The sequence below is a fragment of the Peromyscus leucopus genome, chromosome 11, assembly GCF_004664715.2.
Source record: "Peromyscus leucopus breed LL Stock chromosome 11, UCI_PerLeu_2.1, whole genome shotgun sequence".
Lineage (NCBI taxonomy): Eukaryota > Metazoa > Chordata > Mammalia > Rodentia > Cricetidae > Peromyscus > Peromyscus leucopus.
This window is the reverse complement of record NC_051072.1, coordinates 56167852-56186748: the sequence shown is the minus strand read 5'-3', so window position 1 is coordinate 56186748 and position 18897 is coordinate 56167852. Positions and strand designations below refer to the sequence as shown.

Genomic DNA, 18897 nt, shown 5'->3' with positions numbered 1-18897 from the left:
GGAAGGCACTAGGGAGGGAATGGAGACAGAGGCACTTTAGGAATCAGGTAAGCTTTCTGAATAGACAAAGATTTTCACTTTTGTGATGGACTGCAGCATCCCTCAATAAGATCCAGCAGCATCAGCATCACCTGCAAATTCATAGACCCACTGAATAAAAATCTTGAGGATAAAGGAAACCCAGCAATCTTTTTGTTTTTAACAAGCCCTCTAGGTGGTGCTGATATAGGCTCACAATTGAGAACTAATCTAGTACTTATTTCTGCCAGTATCATACTATGATCTAGTCTTCTTCCTGCTGTAGCCAAGAGGTATTGATTGCAATTCAAAACTATCTGACCTAGCTAAAATAACACAATTGCTTTACTTTAAATAAAATAAAAAAAAATAAAAAAATAAAAAAGCTTGTAGAATAAATAAGAGATCAGGCTAGAGCTATGTTTCCTTGAGTAGAAGGTTTTTAGAACAATGTGTTTAGGAAGTGTGTGTTCTCTTCACTTCCTCACAGTCCTCACTAATCTCTACTCCTTTTACCTTACACTAGCTAATGACTGCATTAGAGTTTCAGAGGTAATTCCAAAGGGACAGTTTAGGGACTAGAGAGATGGCTCAGCACTGAAGAGCATGTGCTGCTCTTAGAGGACCTGAGCATTCATTTTCCAGAACCCACACTGCAGTTCACAACAGTCTGTAAATCCAGTTACAAGGGATCCCTCTTCTGGCCTCCACAGGCACCAGGCTAAGTGTGTGGTGTGCATGCATACACGCAGCAATACATTCATACACATGAAATAAAAATAAATATTTTTTAAAGAATAATGACAAGTTTAAATCTGGTACAGTATGGGCCAGCTTTTCCTTACAGACTAGTAAATCAAGTAACAGAGACCATGTCATTCAGAAACTGCAACGTGCTATATCCTGGCCCTCCACTTATAGGTCTTTTAAGTAGAGGGAAAATGTTCCAAAATAACATCTCAAGTGCCCCTCCTCCCTCCACCAGCCTGAGATCTTCAGAGAAACAGATTCTATCTACATAAGTATTCCAGAGACTGAAGTGCCCAATAACTACAAGGGGGTTAGCTTATAAAAATTTCAAATTAAAGTCAACAGTGGAAATATTACACCAAACGTGTATGATAATGTCAAAACGCTTACAAGTACTTCAAACATCCCAAACACAATACACTAAGCAGATTTAAAGTCAAATGCAGGGTTCTCATCATCCAAAAGGAAGACAAGAGACATGCATTTAAGGAACTCACCAAGAACCAAGCTTGCACTAAATTTGAATGTTTTAGAAGAACTATGAAGGATTAAACACAGCTTTCCAAAGCAATCACGGAGCATCCATTTAGGTTCCCTGAACTAATGACAAGAGCTCCCGGCAGCTGCAAGATTCAACACATGCTCTATCATTTCATAGTTGTAGAAGGTTCCCTTAGTCACATGTTCCTTTGGAGCTCTGTCTCCATAAAGATGCAGATAACATTAATAGCCTGATAACTGTCAGCAGAATAATCCTTACATTTAAAACAGTTCTTGCTGGACAAGTAGGGTAACTACTTCTTTAGTCAATCTTGAAAATAATGAACTAGGATTTTACATATAGAAGTGAAAACTGATACAAATGCCTATAAAATTATATATATATATATATATATATATATATATATGAACAGTTACTGACTGTGGTAGTATTATACTATAGATATTAACATTCTTTAAATACCTTCACTCTTAAATCCCAAGAGAAAACATTAAAACTTAAATGTACTCATTTTAGAGCAACTAAACAATTTAGAAAGACTCAAACACTTTCACAACTGATCTTCCCAGAAACAAGGCAGCACTTTAAGCCTTTCTCATCTTTTTTTGTATATACAAACACACTTTATGTATGCAGTCCTAAAACATATACACTCGTACATTTTGTGTTTATTTTATTACTTGATGTGTTTGCCTTCATGCCTATTTGTGGACTACATGCATGCCTGGTGCCTAGAGGCCAGAAGAGAACATCAGATCCCCTGAACTGGAGTTATAGATAGCTGTGAGCTGCCATGTAGGTGTTAGGAATAGAATCCAGGCTCTCCTGGAGGAGCAGCCAGTGCTCTTGACCACTGAGCCATCTCTCCAGTTCCATTATACACTTTTGCATCACGGCAAACTCTACCATCTTTGAAACTATTCTTTAGACTAGCCTCCTGCCACATTAACAGCCCGTAACTCCACCTATGGACTAAACACTGATTACTCAGAATACTGTAATTTGTCACAAAATAAAATTAAACAGTAACACTGTCATTAATAGTTTATACTTTACCCCAAATTATCACCAAAACAGTAATGCATACACATGTATTTAACATTAACAAAGTACCAAATAAATGAAAAGCCACAATTACAATTCTGTAGATTACTTATATTATAAGTAACCAAACTACCTTCTAAATGTTATAGTTATATCCTCAGATTAACACTGCTATTCACCTTGGCCAGAGAAGCTTTCTTTTACAGTGGTTGACATTCAACAGAGACTCTTAACTATTCTGAAAATAAACGACTGTTGAATGCTCAGCCCTAAACTGGACATCTATATCATCCCTCCAAGACTCAGGGGACATCAAAAAAGGGAAGCAGGAACAGTGCTAAGTGCTAAAAAGGTGGTTCTCAACCTGTGGGTCACAACTCCTTTGACATTTGATGAACCCTTGGATATTTACATTATGATTCATAACAGTAGCAAAATTACAGTGATGAAGCAGTAACAAAAATAATGTTATGGTTGGGGGTCACCACATGAGGGACTGCATTAAAGGGTCGCAGCGTTAAAGGTTGCGAATCACCGTGCTAGAGGATAGGAGTCCTACAAAATGCTGCTTTTCAGATATGACAAGAGCAATCTCATCAAGAATGAACACACAGTAGCTATGACTATCTGCACGCTTCCACATACGTGCGCGCATGAACACACGAACACACACACACACACACACACACACACACACACACACACACACACGAAAGTAGGATTTGGGAAGGGGAAGGCTGTCTATAAGAGAGGGAGGATGCAGGAGAGAGCAATGGGGTGAATATGTTCCCAAATCATTGCAAACATGCATGAACTTGTCAAAGACTTAACAAAATAATAACTATTGATTATCAGCAGAGAAGGTAAAAGGGCATTCTGCAAGATCTAGAACTGTTTTTGCTTTTTTTTTTTTTTTGGTTTTTCGAGACAGGGTTTCTCTTGTGTAGCTTTGCGCCTTTCCTGAAACTCACTTGGTAGTCCAGGCTGGCCTCGAACTCACAGAGATCCACCTGCCTCTGCCTCCCGAGTGCTGGGATTAAAGGCGTGCGCCACCACCGCCCGGCTCTGTTTTTGCTTTTTTAATGTACAAAGAATCTTAAGAAAGTTGGCTTAAAGGGTGACAGGAGGCTTCTCACTCTCGAGTAAAGGTTTCTCTGTGTAGTCCTGGAACTCGTTCTATAGACCAGGCTGGCCTTGAACTCAGATATCTGCCTTCTTGTGCTGGACTAAAGGGATGTGCCACCATGGCCAGTTCTCCTCAGCTGAACCTATACAATGATCCCTGGTAATACTGTAAGAGTAGGTGGAGCCCTTACTAAGTAGTATGACGGAAGCTGGCAGGGCAATTGAGCAAACCACACACATTTCAATGTTAAAAGTCAAGACACATTTGATATCAGTAAGATAGGAAACAACGCCATTTTACAAAAGAACACGTGAAAAGCAGCACACAGAAAGCTAAAGAGATGGTAAGTTCAAAGTAACTGTCCTAAGTTTAGGAATACTGGAGGACACGGATAACATTTTTTAAGTTGAGTTCTTTGATAGCTAATTCCATTCCAAATGATTTACTAATGATCATTATTAAGACTCTAATAGGAGAACCTGAAAGTACCAGGGACGAAAAACTCGAAATCACCGAAATACCTTACAGAATAACCCTAAGACTTATCACAAGTATTTAAGAAAGACAGGAAAGCAATAATAAGTTCTCAAGCAAACCTGAGGCACACGTAAGCACAAAAAAGAATCTACCAATCTACCTATATAAAGAAAATAGTAACTGACATATCCCAATTACTAGAACTCAGGATTTTTCTGTATACTAAGAATGGGACTTAATTCACTCAAATCCCTTCAGCTCATTTTCAAGTGTGGTGCTGTGTCACAAACCCGTCTGTTTGAAGCACAATGCACTTTTAGCCATGAGAATACACATCAGAGCTAAGGCTCTAGTTGCCCTGTCTCCTGGTGGTAGTGGAAGACCTGAATTCAGGACCTCAGCTTGTTGGGCAAGCTGCTCCACCACTGAGGTATACTCCCAGATTCAGCAACTAACAACAGTGTGGAACTAGGAACAAGTCCTTCTGTGATAAAGTCAAGGACGATCTCTTTTATGGTCTTCTGGACTCTGCAGCATGTGGACACATAGATCCAGATATGCCATTAAACATAAGATGGTAACAATGACTAAACAACTCCATACATTAATGAAAACTGCACGCTATCCACGATTCTAAAACATAGTTTTTGTTTTGCGTTTCACTTACATTCTAATTCTTGTTTGGTAGTTTTACAAAAAGCTGTCAATTCTTACAACCTTTCTGTCTCAGGACTTGTACTAACCCTTCCATTTCAAACATAATATGAAAGAGCTCTTCATGATTTACTGACTACTGAAAGAAAATATCCAGAGCTAGAGAGATGGTTCCGTGGGTTAAAGGCTGGACAGCAAATGTGAAGCCCAGTGTGGTGTCGGAATCCCCAGAACCCATGTGAAAACCAGGTGAGTGGGATAGTCTCAGAACTTGAGAGGGGACAAAGAGACAAGGAATCCCTAAAGCGGGCTGGCTAGCTAGACTAGCCAAAAACAAGGAGCTCCAGGTTCAGCAAGAGACTCTACTGCAATCTAAGGTGGAGAGCTATCAAGGAAGATACTGATATCAATCTCAGGCCTCCACAAGCACACTAGCACACAATTATGTGCACCCAGAGACACACACCTTTCTTTCCTGAACACATGCAAACATACACACACTCACACACACTATACACACATACATGTTCACTTAAAAAAGAGATACCCCTAGGGCAGAGTCAATTTTACAATAATATTAGGAATTAGAGAGATTAAGATGCTCTTCAGAAGCAGGAAAGACTGCAGGGGTTAACCAAATTACAAGGATCAAACACTGATTAGACATTTTCTAGATTTCACAAACAATTTTATTTTCTATTAAGAAAAAAATGAGAACAATTTGATCGCCTACCTTAAAAAGAGAAAAGGATAGCTAAGTATAAATGAAAGTCAGTTTATGTGTTGAAAATTATTTTGCTATACAAAAGCCATATAGATTTAAGATTTTTGGAAAATTTAAAAATAAGATAAATAAAATGAAAGTAGAGGGAAAAGTCAAAATACTAAAAAGATAAGCATGCAAATTACACAATCTTTTCTCAAAAATATTATTTAAAAAACAAGAACAAGGAACAAGGTTTGGTTTTCTCCCCCTCCTTCCTTAGACCTTAGGAAGACAAAATGGACCAACATGTTAGATTAATGGATAGGGAAGACTATCACTAAGTATGAATTGAGTGCAGGAGCACACTCCCAACACTCAGGGACTGGGGAAGCAAGCTATGGGTCACAGGTCCTGGCTACCTGGGCTACAGGATAACCCTCTTTCATACATAAGATGAGTTGAGAAGGAAAGGAGGGGGAAGAGGACGGGGAGGAAGGAGGGGCTGGGGTAAGGAGGAAGTGCACTGTAAACTTTAAGCTTTTTTGACCTAAAAGAAAGATTCTAGACACACAATTCTACTCGTACACTGCTGACTGGGTTTCGCTGCTGAGTTTCACCTATACTCCTGTAATACCATTCATTTACAGCTGTGGTGGTACACACCTGTAATGCCAGCACACTGGGGTAGCCGATCTGAGCTACTCAGCAAGACCCTGTGTCTCAAGGACAAAAAAGACCTGAATTTTTTTTTATTTGTTTCGTTCTCAATTCTTGTACACAGATTAAACCTACCTACAATTACCCTTATTACATACAAATTCTTCTGTAATTAACTTGAACTCTTACCATACCTCAAAATCTCTCAGTTAAAAAAAAATAAATAAAGATGAAAGAGTCTTCCTAACCTCCAGGAAAACTTAGTTTCTTTCTTCTACAAACAATGTATCTTGTGAACTGCACTGTCACCACGAAGTGTATGAGCCGCAAATGCTAAGGTATTAAAAAACAAGCAACACAAACAAAAGCCTGCACATTACATCTGACTAGACAGGTCCTGACCACACACACACACTAGGGCTACCTAAACAATCACTTAAACCTTATAGCAGAAACTCACAATTCCAGATAATACTACACATTTGGGATTCATTCTCCTGTTCTATTCAGTTAGCAATATCCAAGACAGAGAGAAAACTCAAATGGCAGAACAGAGATCCGATCTCCTGAGATGTTAATGGCTTTTAATCTTGATTGCCAGTAACACAAAGCAACACAGGACAAGGACAGTCCGCTTCTCTCGTTAACTCTCCAGCACATTCTCACAGCCCCCTCAGTATGGCGAGTGCCGACTCCTTTGAGCACACCACGCAGTTTCCACATTTCTACCTCTGAACTTGAAAACTGTAGTTCTAAAGCCCCACTCTAATGGCCACCGACACACTTCCCAACCACTCCCTCTCCACGTCGGAACTTCCCGGCGCCTGTCCAATTATTCACTTCCTTTACCCAGCAGAGTTCATTGTTTTAGCTTGGTGTTTCTACAGTCCCGAAATGGTTCCCATCATACCAGCAGGAACAGCGTTTTTTCAAACTGCCAGTTTCTACCACGGTTTGTTAAATCTAAGTAGTGGGTCTTCCCTGTCATTTCTTCTTGAAAATGAAATGGAATATAATTGAATAGAAACGATCAGACTACATCACATAAAGTAAGAGTATTATTTTGTCATTTTATCATTTAAATATAAGAGTACTAGGTCACAGTATAAAAATGTATGGCTGCCAATGGGTCATATATTATGTTTTTAAATTTGTCTGGCTTTTTTTTTTTTTTTTTTTTTTTTTTTTTTGGTTTTTCAAGACAGGGTTTCTCTGTGTATCTTTGTGCCTTTCCTGGAACTCGCTTTATAGACCGGCTGGTCTCAAACTCACAGAGATCCGCCTGCCTCTGCCTCCCGAGTGCTGGGATTAAAGGAGTGTGCCACCACCGCCCGACTTTTTTTTTTTTTAAAAAAGCAGGCTCTTTCTTACAGCCCAGACTGGCCTCAAATTTCAGACCCTCCTACCTCTGTTTTCTAAGGACCAGACGTGCAGGGCATGCCACACCAGGCTGGGTCATATCTCTTACATTTTAAAGACCAGTCTCTAGCATAACACAGTCTTTCATTGGCCTAGAATGCTCTCTCTCACCTGGTCCTGGATAAAGTTCTGGAGACTCACTCCTCTATATCCAAAGGAGTCCACGCAAGCAAGGCTTTTCTGCAGTGTTCTGTCCATCACTGTTCTACCTAAATGCCCTCTAATTTGTCTACAAGGCCTAGCTGTACTCACCTGCTCCAAAGTCTTTTTATCCTTCCTGGAGCAGCAAATAGACTGTGTGCCTCTACAAATGCTCCACTTTACTGCTCTTTTATCGTTTCACATCTTACTTTAACCATGACTCCCCAGTTCTAACCTATAAACCCAACAACATCCGGCTGAGTACCTGCCACACAACTGGTGCGGAATGTGTGGTAAAATTAACAGAGAACTGTTAGGAATAGTAAGACGGCTGCCTTTACAGAGTGCACTCCTACTGTGATGGTAGATTGACATGTTCACGTTTGCTACCATCCCTAGAGCCTTAAGCAAAACCAGCCTCAGTTTCTCATCTTTCAGCAAAGAAGCTGCCCAGGTAACAATGTAGCAGCACCTACTTTCATTCTTCAAGCACTTAAGGCAAAAAGGAAAGGCTCAACATTTGCAGAGTCGGGTAGGTATTAGAAAAACAAACAAAACAATCTCACCATCCATTAGCAGGGAAACTCCTATTTTGTACATAACTGTCTCTTAATAGAGTCTAAGTAAAAACAAAAAGTAGCTCAGAATAACGGCTGAAGTGACTTGATGTGGGCTGCCTTCTCGAGTGTTCTCGGAGAGCTCCAGACTCACTACTTACATACATCCTGGTGTACTTCTGGGGGCACACAACCTGACAGGAACCCCTCACTGAGATGCTGAAGCTTCTCTTGGGTTTCATCTTACATACACAATCGTCTTTATCTGTAAGGAGTCTGACACACCGATGTTCCACAGCCATACTTGAGCTGACCTCACTCCAGTTCAACACGGTGTGTGCGACTCTGCCAGACTCTGCCAGCTGCTGGTTTCAGCTGTTCTCTTCCTTTTCCACAGCCCATAAACCAGTATTTCAGGCTCATTCTTTCCTGTCTCGTCATTCATTTTAGTTTAACAAGTCCTTTACCCCTTAATTATACCTACAATTAAATCTAATGTAAGTCCTATTATAACTTAACATTCATCAAAAACCCATCTGTAATGTATAAACTTCCTTATCCACGTGAAATTCTGGATATTCGTCCACGTAAGACAATTTAGGACCGCCTAGGAAAACTTTCAAGGTCATACAATATTAACTTATTTTCAAAGAAGCCCAGGTGGCTATGCTTATTCACCTGCATAGGGTAGAAACTTGTGCAAATGCCCTTGCTGTACGATGTTCTCTTTATTTCTACCAGCCCTTCCTCTTTCAACAATGCAGACAAACCAAGGCACCCTCAATAAGAAAGGGCCACATTCCCAAACAGACTTGGGGGAAAATAAGTGCTCTTAACTGCTGAGCCATCTCTCCAGCCCTTCTTTCTAGATTCTTAATACTTAGCTATCATCACATTGGCCATGAAGTTTTGGCACCTGAATTTTGAAGGGGCAAACTCAAATTATAGCACTCCCAAGTCAAGGCTCTATTACAGCCTTATTTTATATGTTATTTTTAAATTTTTATTTTATTCTCTTTTTTAAATTTTAATTTATGTGTATCAGTGTTTTGCCTGCATGTATGTATGAGCACCACTTTGCAAGCCTGGCACCTACAGTGGTCAAAAAAGGGTATCAGAACCCTGGGAACTGGAGTTAACAGAGGGTTGTGAACCACCATATGGGTGCTGAAAATCGAACCCAGGTCCTCTGAAAGAGCAACAAGTGCTCTTAAGCCCCGAGCCATCTCTCCGGTCCCTTAAAAGTATTTTTCACAAAAAGGCTAGTGAGTTGTTTATAAACAAATGTTGTGTCTAAATGTGTTTCATGTAAGTAGCTTAGATTCATATTTCCAACACTAGTCTCCCTTAGCATTAAATTAATCTCCCTCTTCACTTGGTAAAACAGTGGGCGTTCATGTAATGTAAGAAACACAGAAAACTGATTCTCTTCCATGACACTGCCACTCCAGCCTGGAGAACGCAGCCTTCTCGATGAAAAACTGCCACCTGATTTTGAGTGTAGGTACAAGTGCACGTGACACTCCAACATGACTTAAACAACACATTTTAAACTGTGGACCTGCATATAATCAAGGGAAACCATACTTCAAAGGTTTCCAATATTAGTATTTTTTAATTAGAATTCTCATTTAAAAAATTCATGCAACTGATTCAAAACATTTTCAAACCTTATTTCCTAGCTTAAGTGCTTAAACAGTTTAGAAGAAAAAAAGCCAACTACTGACTATTAAATGAGGAAAGGGGAAAATTCACTTTTACAAGTTAGAAAAAATTTCATACTCCTTATTTTACACATGAGAATACAGTCCATCCACAAAGGTTAAGTAATTTGAAGAAGGACACTAAAGCTACTAGGAGCACCAGAAATAGAATAAGGTATTTTAATTACATTCTTATCCCTGTCATTTAAGTATTAAATATAATTAGCAACTCTTAATTAATTTCTGAGGAAGGACTCCTGTGACACGTGTCCTACATTTTCAAAGTTGTATAAGCTAATAAACTTCAAATTCTAACTGCCAGAACAAAAAGGGACTCCTCCAGAACGTTAAGGTGTGTGCTCCTAATAAACCCTCACAATGAATTTCAAAATCCATCATTCCAAACCTGCCCCCAACTACGTATTTATCAGTTAATTCGACCACAGGAAGAATTCAGAGACAGCGTGGACAACACACTAGAGAAATGAATAGATCACCACTCCTATAACACGGGTTTCCAGCTTAAATAAAGAAGAGCTCCCGTCATTTTATTAAGCTGCAGTGTTTAGATTGAAAAGTTTGGAAAATGCACTCTTGGCTGGCTTATGTTGAAGACGAAAATCTGACACGGCTGACACGAGCCAAAGGTCTGAGCTTAAAAGAGAAGGGCAGAAAAAGTGACCAAGTTCCTCCAACTAAATAGCTCTCTTTCTCCAGCAACCACACTGTGGAGACCGCAACAGTGAGACACTGAGATTTGCGTTTTAACGCCCAGTAAACTAACGCTGTGCATTTAGCTTCCGATGTTCCAGGATAAAACACAGGGCAGTGCGGGCAACAACTTCCAAGGGATCAGTTTCAAGGACTGTCGTCTAACTACTCATGACAATCGTCCCTTTGTGCAACTGATTGTTTCTACAAAGTACTGGAAGAATGTGGGCAGCTCTTCTCTTTGATACCGGTCAACCAAACCTAAGATGGCAAGATTTTGGTAACCTATACAGCGATATGATCAATTAAGAGGTACAGGGTAGGCTAGTGCACTGTCTCCATACAGATCATTAATAAGACTATATATAACTGAGTTACAAACAACACTACACGCTCTAATTAGGACCTCTGGTGTCGCTCTACAATAATACAAATAAAATCTCTATTTTAAAGTAGTGCCCGTTTAACAAGGGGTAGAATTTAAAAACAGTCGCCACCACCGCTCAACTCACACACGTATAAACAGATTTGAAGCTGTGATAAGCACAAAATCCTTACCCCATTTTGCCCAATGAGAACTTGCTCTGAAGTTTCTGCTCTTAGGCTACAGAAATAACTTCCAAGGAATTGTCTCCGTCTGTTATTTCGTAGGTGGCTTTTCCACCCCCGAGATCTTTTCCGGAGGTAATTCAACGACGCTGACAATTCAGTTAGTTCTTGTCGGTAAAAGGATTTGACTCGCGCTGATACCAAAGCGTTCAAACATTGGCTTGTTTGAGAACTGAAAAGGTTGCGCGGAGAATAGAGCACTCAAACTATTCCACAAAATCAGGTGTACAGGTAGGAAAAACGCAAAACCCAGCTTCACCGAGTCTTATAAAAAACGAGTTCGCTGGTCATTTCGCTCCGGTCCCCTCGACACTCCAGGGAGCCAGGTAACTCGGCCTTCTCTGGGCTGAAGGCGGTGGGTTCAAATTTCACCACACCAGGTCCCTAGGGGTGGAGCGTGCAACCCAACGCGACGTGCACTTTAATTTAAAAAAAAAAAAAATCCTTACAGGCAGCAATGCCACTGTCTCCCTTCGCTTACATTAAAAAAAAAAAAAATCTATAGAAAAAAATCTCCAAGTGCAAAGCCCGGCCGCTCGCGATGTGCACGGCACACCACATTGGAATCCGTCCTCTGAAATGTTCGTCCTCCTAAGACTCGGAGCGGAGAGGAGGTGGAGGAGAGCAGGCGGAGAAGGCTGGGGAGGATCGATTCGTTCTCTCGAGGAGCAGCAGCGGAGCCATTTCCAGGCTGGCGGCTTAGCTGGGGGCGCAGCGGCCGCCGGGGAGCAGCGCGGGGGGCCCAAAGCCCACCTCCCTCGGCTTCCCGGCCCCCGCCGAGCACAATGGAGCCCGGCTCGCGGCCGCCCCCTCTTCCCGCCTCTCTCCTCGCAGCACCGGCGGCCTCGGGCTCCAGACGGCGGAGAATGAATGAATCAGAGAACCCAGCCCCGCGCCGGCCCCGGCACCCAGCCCCTCCTCCCCCCCCACCACCACCACCAGCTCCCGGCGGCCGCGCGCCGAGGCGGAGGGAGGCAGGCACGCGGGCTCGTCCGAGGCACGGCAGCCGCGGCTCGTGGCCCCCCAACCCCGGGGCTCGGTCTCTCTACCCCCGCTCCGCGCCGCCTCACATGCCCGGGGCCGCCGCTGCCTCCTCACGCCTCCCCTCAGCGGCAGCCTCCGCCGGCCCCCGGGGCGGCCTGGCGCCCGTCTCTGCCCTCCGCCTGCACGGAGCGGCTCCGAACCGAGCGCAGCCGAGGAGGGAGCCGCTTCCCGGTCCGCGCCGCCGCCGGCGTGAGGCGAGCACGGCAGCCGAGCGGGAGGAGAGGGGCGGGGCGGGGCGGGGCGGGGCGCGCGGCCCTCCCGGCTCGAGGGGGCGGAGCGCCGGCGCCGCCGCAGGCCGGCGGAGGAGGTGGGGCGCGGCGGAGCGGGGCCCGGCTCGGACCAGGGCGCCCGGGGGGGAACCAGCCCGGAGGAAGGAGCCGGCCGGTCCGTCGGTCCGTCCCTTTTTTCTTTCCCCTCCCCTAGCGGCCGGCGGCGGCGGTGGCGGCGGCGGCGGGCGGGCAGCGCGCTCGGCTCCTGCGCTGGCTCTGGGTCGCCGCGGCCTCCTCCGCTCCGCACGCCGGGTGCTCGCGCTGTGTCTCCATCCTCCCCGCAGGAGGACCTTTAAATAGCAACGTCAGCGCGCTCCTCTCCGCACCCACGTCACCCTCCGCTCACGTCACCCTGTGCGGGGGATGATGTCACGCGGCCGGAAGTACTGCTAAATTAGGGAAGGAGCCGTGGGGGAGGAGGGCTGGGCGAGCCGCCGTGTGCCCACCTGCTCCCGCTTCTCCTGAAAGGCCACAGCGCCCGAGACGGTACGGAGGAGAGCTCGGAGAAGGAAGCGGCGGGAGGAGCTTTCCTTGGCACACATGTGCCAAACGCGAGTGAATCACTCATAGCAACCGTGCCGAAGTGTCGCCGGTAATGTCCTGTCTCCCTCTCCCACTGGGTTTGCAGCAGCATCCCCCGGGGCTGCTCACATCCCAACCTGCAGGGGAACGTGGGAGGGAGAGTGATCGCTACTGGTAGACTTGCGGGACATCACCGTTCATTTTAGGAGTCAGAAATACCATTCTGAGCATAGGCAACTTTTAAACTACCCCCTCCTGATGTCATGGACTTAAAAGTGGAGTTAGAACAAACCTCCTGTTACAAAGGATAGTAATTAAAGCAAAGGGGGTTCCCAAATACTTAAATGTTGCCGTTCGCGACATAGCCATGGTTCTGCATAGCATAATGAATCAAATTCATTAAAGTAAAACTTAGATCTCTCAGGTAATTATCGATCTGCAGCATCGCAAATGCCAGTGAATCCCTTCAGTTCTGACTTACCAAGAATATCAATTACAGTCTGGAAACAAAGGTCTGTTCACCCAATCCTTTTTAATTAACACAAACATACATTAGGGTTACTTTTTTGAGTCTTATAAGCACAATAACTCTCAAGCACATTTTCATTATCTATATGGCAAGAATGATTAGCCACCCATAATTTTATAGCTATATACATGCAAATCATGTTTTTAAAATCATAAAGTTTTAAAGTGGTCTCATTATCCTAAGATAGCCTTTTACTAGATAGATTCACAGGCTGGACTTAACTTTTATTTGATTTAACTTGACAATCGTGGTCCAGAAATAGAATTACTGTATACTGCTAAAGGCAGTAACTCTATAAATTCAGTGACCATGTTTTACAAGCTAAAGTCATTTGACACTAAACAGAATATTCAACACCTGAAGTGACCTGGAAAATCCAGGACATAATGGTATTACCAAACCATGAAGTTGTCCTCAGAAAAATAATAAATCAATACCAATGCAGTTCAAAAGAAGTTAAAATTCTATAGACTGCCAGGACTGGTGGGTTTTGTTTTGATTATTTAGACCCCTTCAACAATACAATTACAGGAATATCACATGCTTGCCTGCTTCATGTGGTTTTTAATGTTAACACATGATTCTGAATTAGGGAACAGCGAATTTGCCTTTTTTTTTAATTTTTTTTTTGCATTGATATTTTCTTGCTTGAGTTTGGAACCCAAGATTGAAGGACACCAGCAAAAACTGTTAGGACCAATTTGCAACTGATCAGACTGCCTGGTCATTTATCTTCACATTATGAAATTATGATCTTGCTCTGAATTTGAAATATTAAAAACACTGAGAGGTTTTTTTTTTCTTTTTTCTCACAATTATATATTTGTTATATGTGCGCATGCATGTGTGTGTGTGTGCATGCATATGTGTGTGCATGCATGTGTGTGTGTGCTCGCATATATGTGCATGACAAGAGAGGTGGACAGAGGTTTAATGTCAGGAGTCTTTCTTATTGCTGCCCAACCTATTGCTTGAGGGAGGGTCTCTTTCCCAGCTAAACTCCGAACTCATCAGTAGGGCTAATCTAACTAGCCAGCTTACTCTGAGCCTCTGGTCTCTGCCTTTCCAGTGCTGGAATTACAGGTGGGATGCCATCCCACTCAGCACTTATGTGGATGCTAGGGATCCCAGCTCCGATCCTCACACGTGGGTGGTAACTAAGGGTTATTGGCTTTTTGAGCATTATAATGAGAGGCTAATGAAAAGCAAATAGCTGCTTGCCAGTTTGTCTAATATGTGTTATCATCATACCAATAGTAACTGCTAAATTTCAGACAAATTGAGTTTTTCACTTAAATATAAAATACTAAAACAATGAAACTGCCATTCTTCACATAATGTCATCTTTTGATCCCTGCAAATTAAAATGCAAATTGTTATTGCTCTCTAAAAAGCAAAAAAAAAAAAAAATTAAACCACTTCCCTTCTGAACTAATTTTCTCTTTCTGGGTCTTTCTCTCTGTGTTATTAACTCTTAATTTGCTAATTTCAAACACTTCATTCAAGCTTATGATTACAACTTCCTCCCATTTGTATTCTTTACCAAACTGATTTTTTACCCAACTCCCAAGACAGTCTATTAGCTGCTTCTGTGCCTTTAGAATACCAGCCCTTCCTCAGTTTCTACTCTTCACAAGGGCAGGGTTGCTTCTCAGCTGCCTCTTGTCACTTGAAAGGGAGCAAACTTTTTGTACATAAATCTGATGGTTCACTGTGATATAATTATTCAAAATGTATGTGATCATTGCAGCCTCTTATTCTAGTAAATTCTAACTATAGTTGGCCGATTTTTTTTTCTTTCCCATTTGTGTGTGATTCACATATCAGGAAATAGTTGTGTTATATAATGTATATAGCCAAAGGTGTAAATAAAACCTTGAGATGTGATTTGAGACATGGCCTCAGAAATATAAATGCCTTTCTTCCCCTACCTTGAAACAATTCCTATACACTTTTGAGAGGAGTCAGAGAACCATTATAGGGCTTTTCATCTATTAGTAAATATCTTTTCCCCTAAATGGGCTGTGATACCATAAATTCCAATTCTAATTTTTTTTTTTTTAAGTACCAAACTTCTTAGAAAGGAATGAATTTCTCTCACCGGAAGAGGAAGAAAGTACTTCAGTAACATTTCAGTTTTTTTTAACAGTTCCTGTTTCCCACTATGCTCTCAAATTTGTGGGGCGGTTTATGAATACCCTCTGATTTTAGAATCTGTGGGCGAAGGCATCTGTTTCAGTTTCTGAGTTTACTTCCATGCCCTTAGCAGGAGATGGTAGCCTCCAATGGGATGTTCATAGATGTGTCATGAGACGGGTGTCTTTTAATGAAAAGTCATTCATGAGCTAGAAAATAAAATCACAGAAAAGGGAGTTAAAGCCAGAATTTATTTCTAATTGACTAACATTAGGTAATAGCAATTCCCTTCAGAGTATCTTTTTTTTTCTTTTTCTTTTCTTTTCTTTTTTTTTTTTTTTTTTTTTTTTTTGAGACAGGGTTTCTCTGTGTAGCTTTGCGCCTTTCCTGTAACTCACTCTGTAACCCAGGCTGTCCTTGAACTCACAGAAATCCGCCCGCCTCTGCCTCCCGAGTGCTGGGATTAAAGGCGTGCGCCACCACTGTCCGGCTGGAGTATCCTATTTTTGATCACAAAATACCACTGCCACTTCAAATGAAGTCATAAGCAGAAATAATACATAGATTGCTCCCCAGCAATAGAAACTAGCTTAAGACAGATAATTAAGAAACTAAGTAACCAGCAAAGACTAACAGTAATGATAAGAACAGAATGAAAAAGTAGAAAAACTTTTTTCTAGTGGATGTTAAAAGTCTCAGTCCACATGCTCCATGAATTAGCACACCCAGGCCATCATTAACTTGTGTTGCCTGTATAAAACCATCTTTTATTTTTATTATTATTATTATTATTATTATTATTATTATTATTATATTTATTATTATTACCAGTCTTGCTCTCAGTAGAAATAGAGTAGTTGAAAAGTCTTCTCAAAGGACTCTCAATTAAAATAGTATAAAACAGCCTCAAGTGTGGGAGTACAGGTATTTGGCTTCTCCAAGGACAGATTCACTCATCTGAGTGTATCCATACTTGTTTTTTTCTTTAAATAGAATGGCTCGTGAGTTGTAGAGGGAGAGAGACTGAAGAATTACCCTAGGAAAACTATGTTAGAGAACGTGGGAAATAATCTCTTGGCGTTCTCCCTGCCTTGATTTTTATTGTAATCTCATTGCTGATTTTCCAAGTGTGGTCAGAGAAGTAAAATACAATCTTAGGCTTGAAAAAGAAGATTCCAAAAGGTTTCCAGTCAGGTGCTGTTGAGGGCCTGAATAGGATAGAGGAATTGATCCTAATGATCCCACACTTAGAGGAAATTGATGTGCAATCTATTATTTTTTAACATTCCTGGGATATAGTGCCTTTCAAAAAATGACCTGGCTGCACTTTGTTTTGTAGGACATTTTAAGCAGCAGTCACAGAGAACAGGCTGGGAAACCATGCAGATCTTCAGGGGACTACAGTAAAGAATGTAGAGTAACACTGCACCTGTGTAGTTACTTAGAATGGAATGCTGTGGAAGCTGATCACCATGGTAACCAATAATCTTTTTCCTGAATGGGGAAACAGAACAGCCATGAGGAAAATATTTGAAATGAGCTACCTCATTTTGTGACTCTTGGTGCCAGCTAGGATTAAAAACAGCACCCAAGGTATTCGGGACAGCCATGCTTGTAAAAGGAAATTGCCTTCTTTTCAGAGAAATAAGGCTGAAGCTGCATATAATTGGTAAAGGCTCTGACATGCCTGGAGCTGACAGAAACAATACCTAGAACTACTGTTAATGGTTCTTTCCTGCATAAACGGTCAGAAAAATTCTCACTGTTTGAAGATTTCAGCCATAGTATATCAAGAGTTAATAATTTATTTTAATCTGGTTCAGATGGTAATTGCTCTAAATATTACATTGCAATCTGTTCTCTAGAGAAGCAGAACCAATAGGATATATACACAGAGAGAGAGAGATGATAGAAGATGACACAGAGACATTTGTTACAGGAGTTGGTGCTCATAGTTTATGGAAACCACAAAGTCCCAATCTGCACACTGGAGAACCAAGGGGCTGGCATAATGATTTGTTTTCAGCTGAAAAGAACTAAGAACCAGAGGCGACAATAGCACCATTCTCCGGCCAGATTTAACCCCTTGAAAACCTGTGATTCTGATATCTCAGGGCAGGGGATGATTGTCCAAACTCCAGTATAGAAAAGCATTCTTCCCTTTATCCATTCTACTCAGACCGTGCACAGATCACATGGTGCCTGATAAGGGTAGATCTTCTTTAGTAAAACCACTGATTTAAATGTGAGTCTCTTTATACGTGCCCTAGACATTCCCATAAATAATGATCTACCTGTTATCTAGGCATCCCTTAACACATCAAGTTTACACCTAACATTGACCATCACAACATGTTATTTTACATTTGATAAAAGTTTATTGTATTGATCAAGTATCTGTTAATATCACTTAATACTTAGAAGGAAACCAGGATTTCATGTCTTAGCCAAAGAGAAACTACATGATCATGACCCCCTTTTTCCTGTTAAGTTGAAGACCATTTCCCAGTGTATGGGCTGATTTATTATCAACTGCAAGAAACACAAAGTCCAGATAATGGTGATGCACTTCTAGAAGCACATTGCATTTGTTTTTACTTATTTGTATAGTGGGAGGTCTGGTGTTAAGTCATCCTGCAGTTGATTCTAAAAGTCCACGGTGTCATTTGTATCTTTTCTGTCCCTTCACATTGTGTCTTCCCATGTTGTCTTGTACATCTGGCTTACTACCTCGTGTTTGTCAGATCGCTGTCTTTCCAGACTTCCTGTTTAGACAGGGAGCATCCAGAGAGAGAAAGGAGGAGGAAACACGCATTTTCCCCTTTACTCCTATTTCTCAGGGAAAACAACCCTTCATGATGTTGCCCCCAAATTCTCTTCCATGACATCTTAGTCAAAACTAGGTTGTATACCCATGCCTGTATCACTGACGATTTGGAACAGGACTTTCATGACTAGGTTAGATATGATAATTCATCCCTGTATCTGTGTGTTGTATGAACAAACTTAGACATCTTAAGCGAAGCAGAAGGGTCAGTGCCTGTTGGATAAGCCAATCACATGTTTATAAAAAATACCTAGGAATAAAACAAACTAATGATAGGAGAAACTTACAGAAGGAAAATGTCATCTTGTATGTGTTTGTGTGTTCGGTGCATGATGTGTGCGCACGTGCGGGTTGGGAGTGCACATGTGTGCGTGTGAGAAGGCTGTCTCACTGAGCCTGAAGCTCAGCCTAGTGGATCATCACCTGATGTCTCCGCCAACCCACACTGAGCTTACAGGCCTGGAGAGCATCCCCAGCTGCTCCGTGGGTCCTGGAG

The 18897-nt window shown here is 41.9% G+C and overlaps 1 protein-coding gene and 1 long non-coding RNA gene across 3 annotated transcripts in view; both read right to left on the bottom strand.

Annotated features, from left to right (window-relative positions):
- The window catches only part of Homer1 (homer scaffold protein 1), a 113346-nt gene extending 101843 nt beyond the window's left edge, over positions 1 to 11503 (bottom strand). The window contains exon 1 of one of the 2 annotated variants that reach the window (XM_028892802.2): positions 11024 to 11503. In XM_028892802.2, the coding sequence (XP_028748635.1) occupies positions 11024 to 11028 (5 nt within the window). In that variant the 5' untranslated portion in view covers positions 11029 to 11503. The remainder of the gene's footprint in view (positions 1 to 11023) is intronic. The other variant, XM_028892803.2, reaches the window with a different exon arrangement.
- A 4072-nt stretch (positions 11504 to 15575) lies between these two features.
- LOC119088736 lies at positions 15576 to 17002 on the bottom strand. The gene is made up of 2 exons (XR_005092445.1): positions 16892 to 17002; positions 15576 to 15783 (listed from the first exon to the last, which is right to left on the bottom strand). It is a non-coding gene; the product is annotated as an uncharacterized LOC119088736 (long non-coding RNA).
- Between the last annotated feature and the right edge of the window lie 1895 nt (positions 17003 to 18897).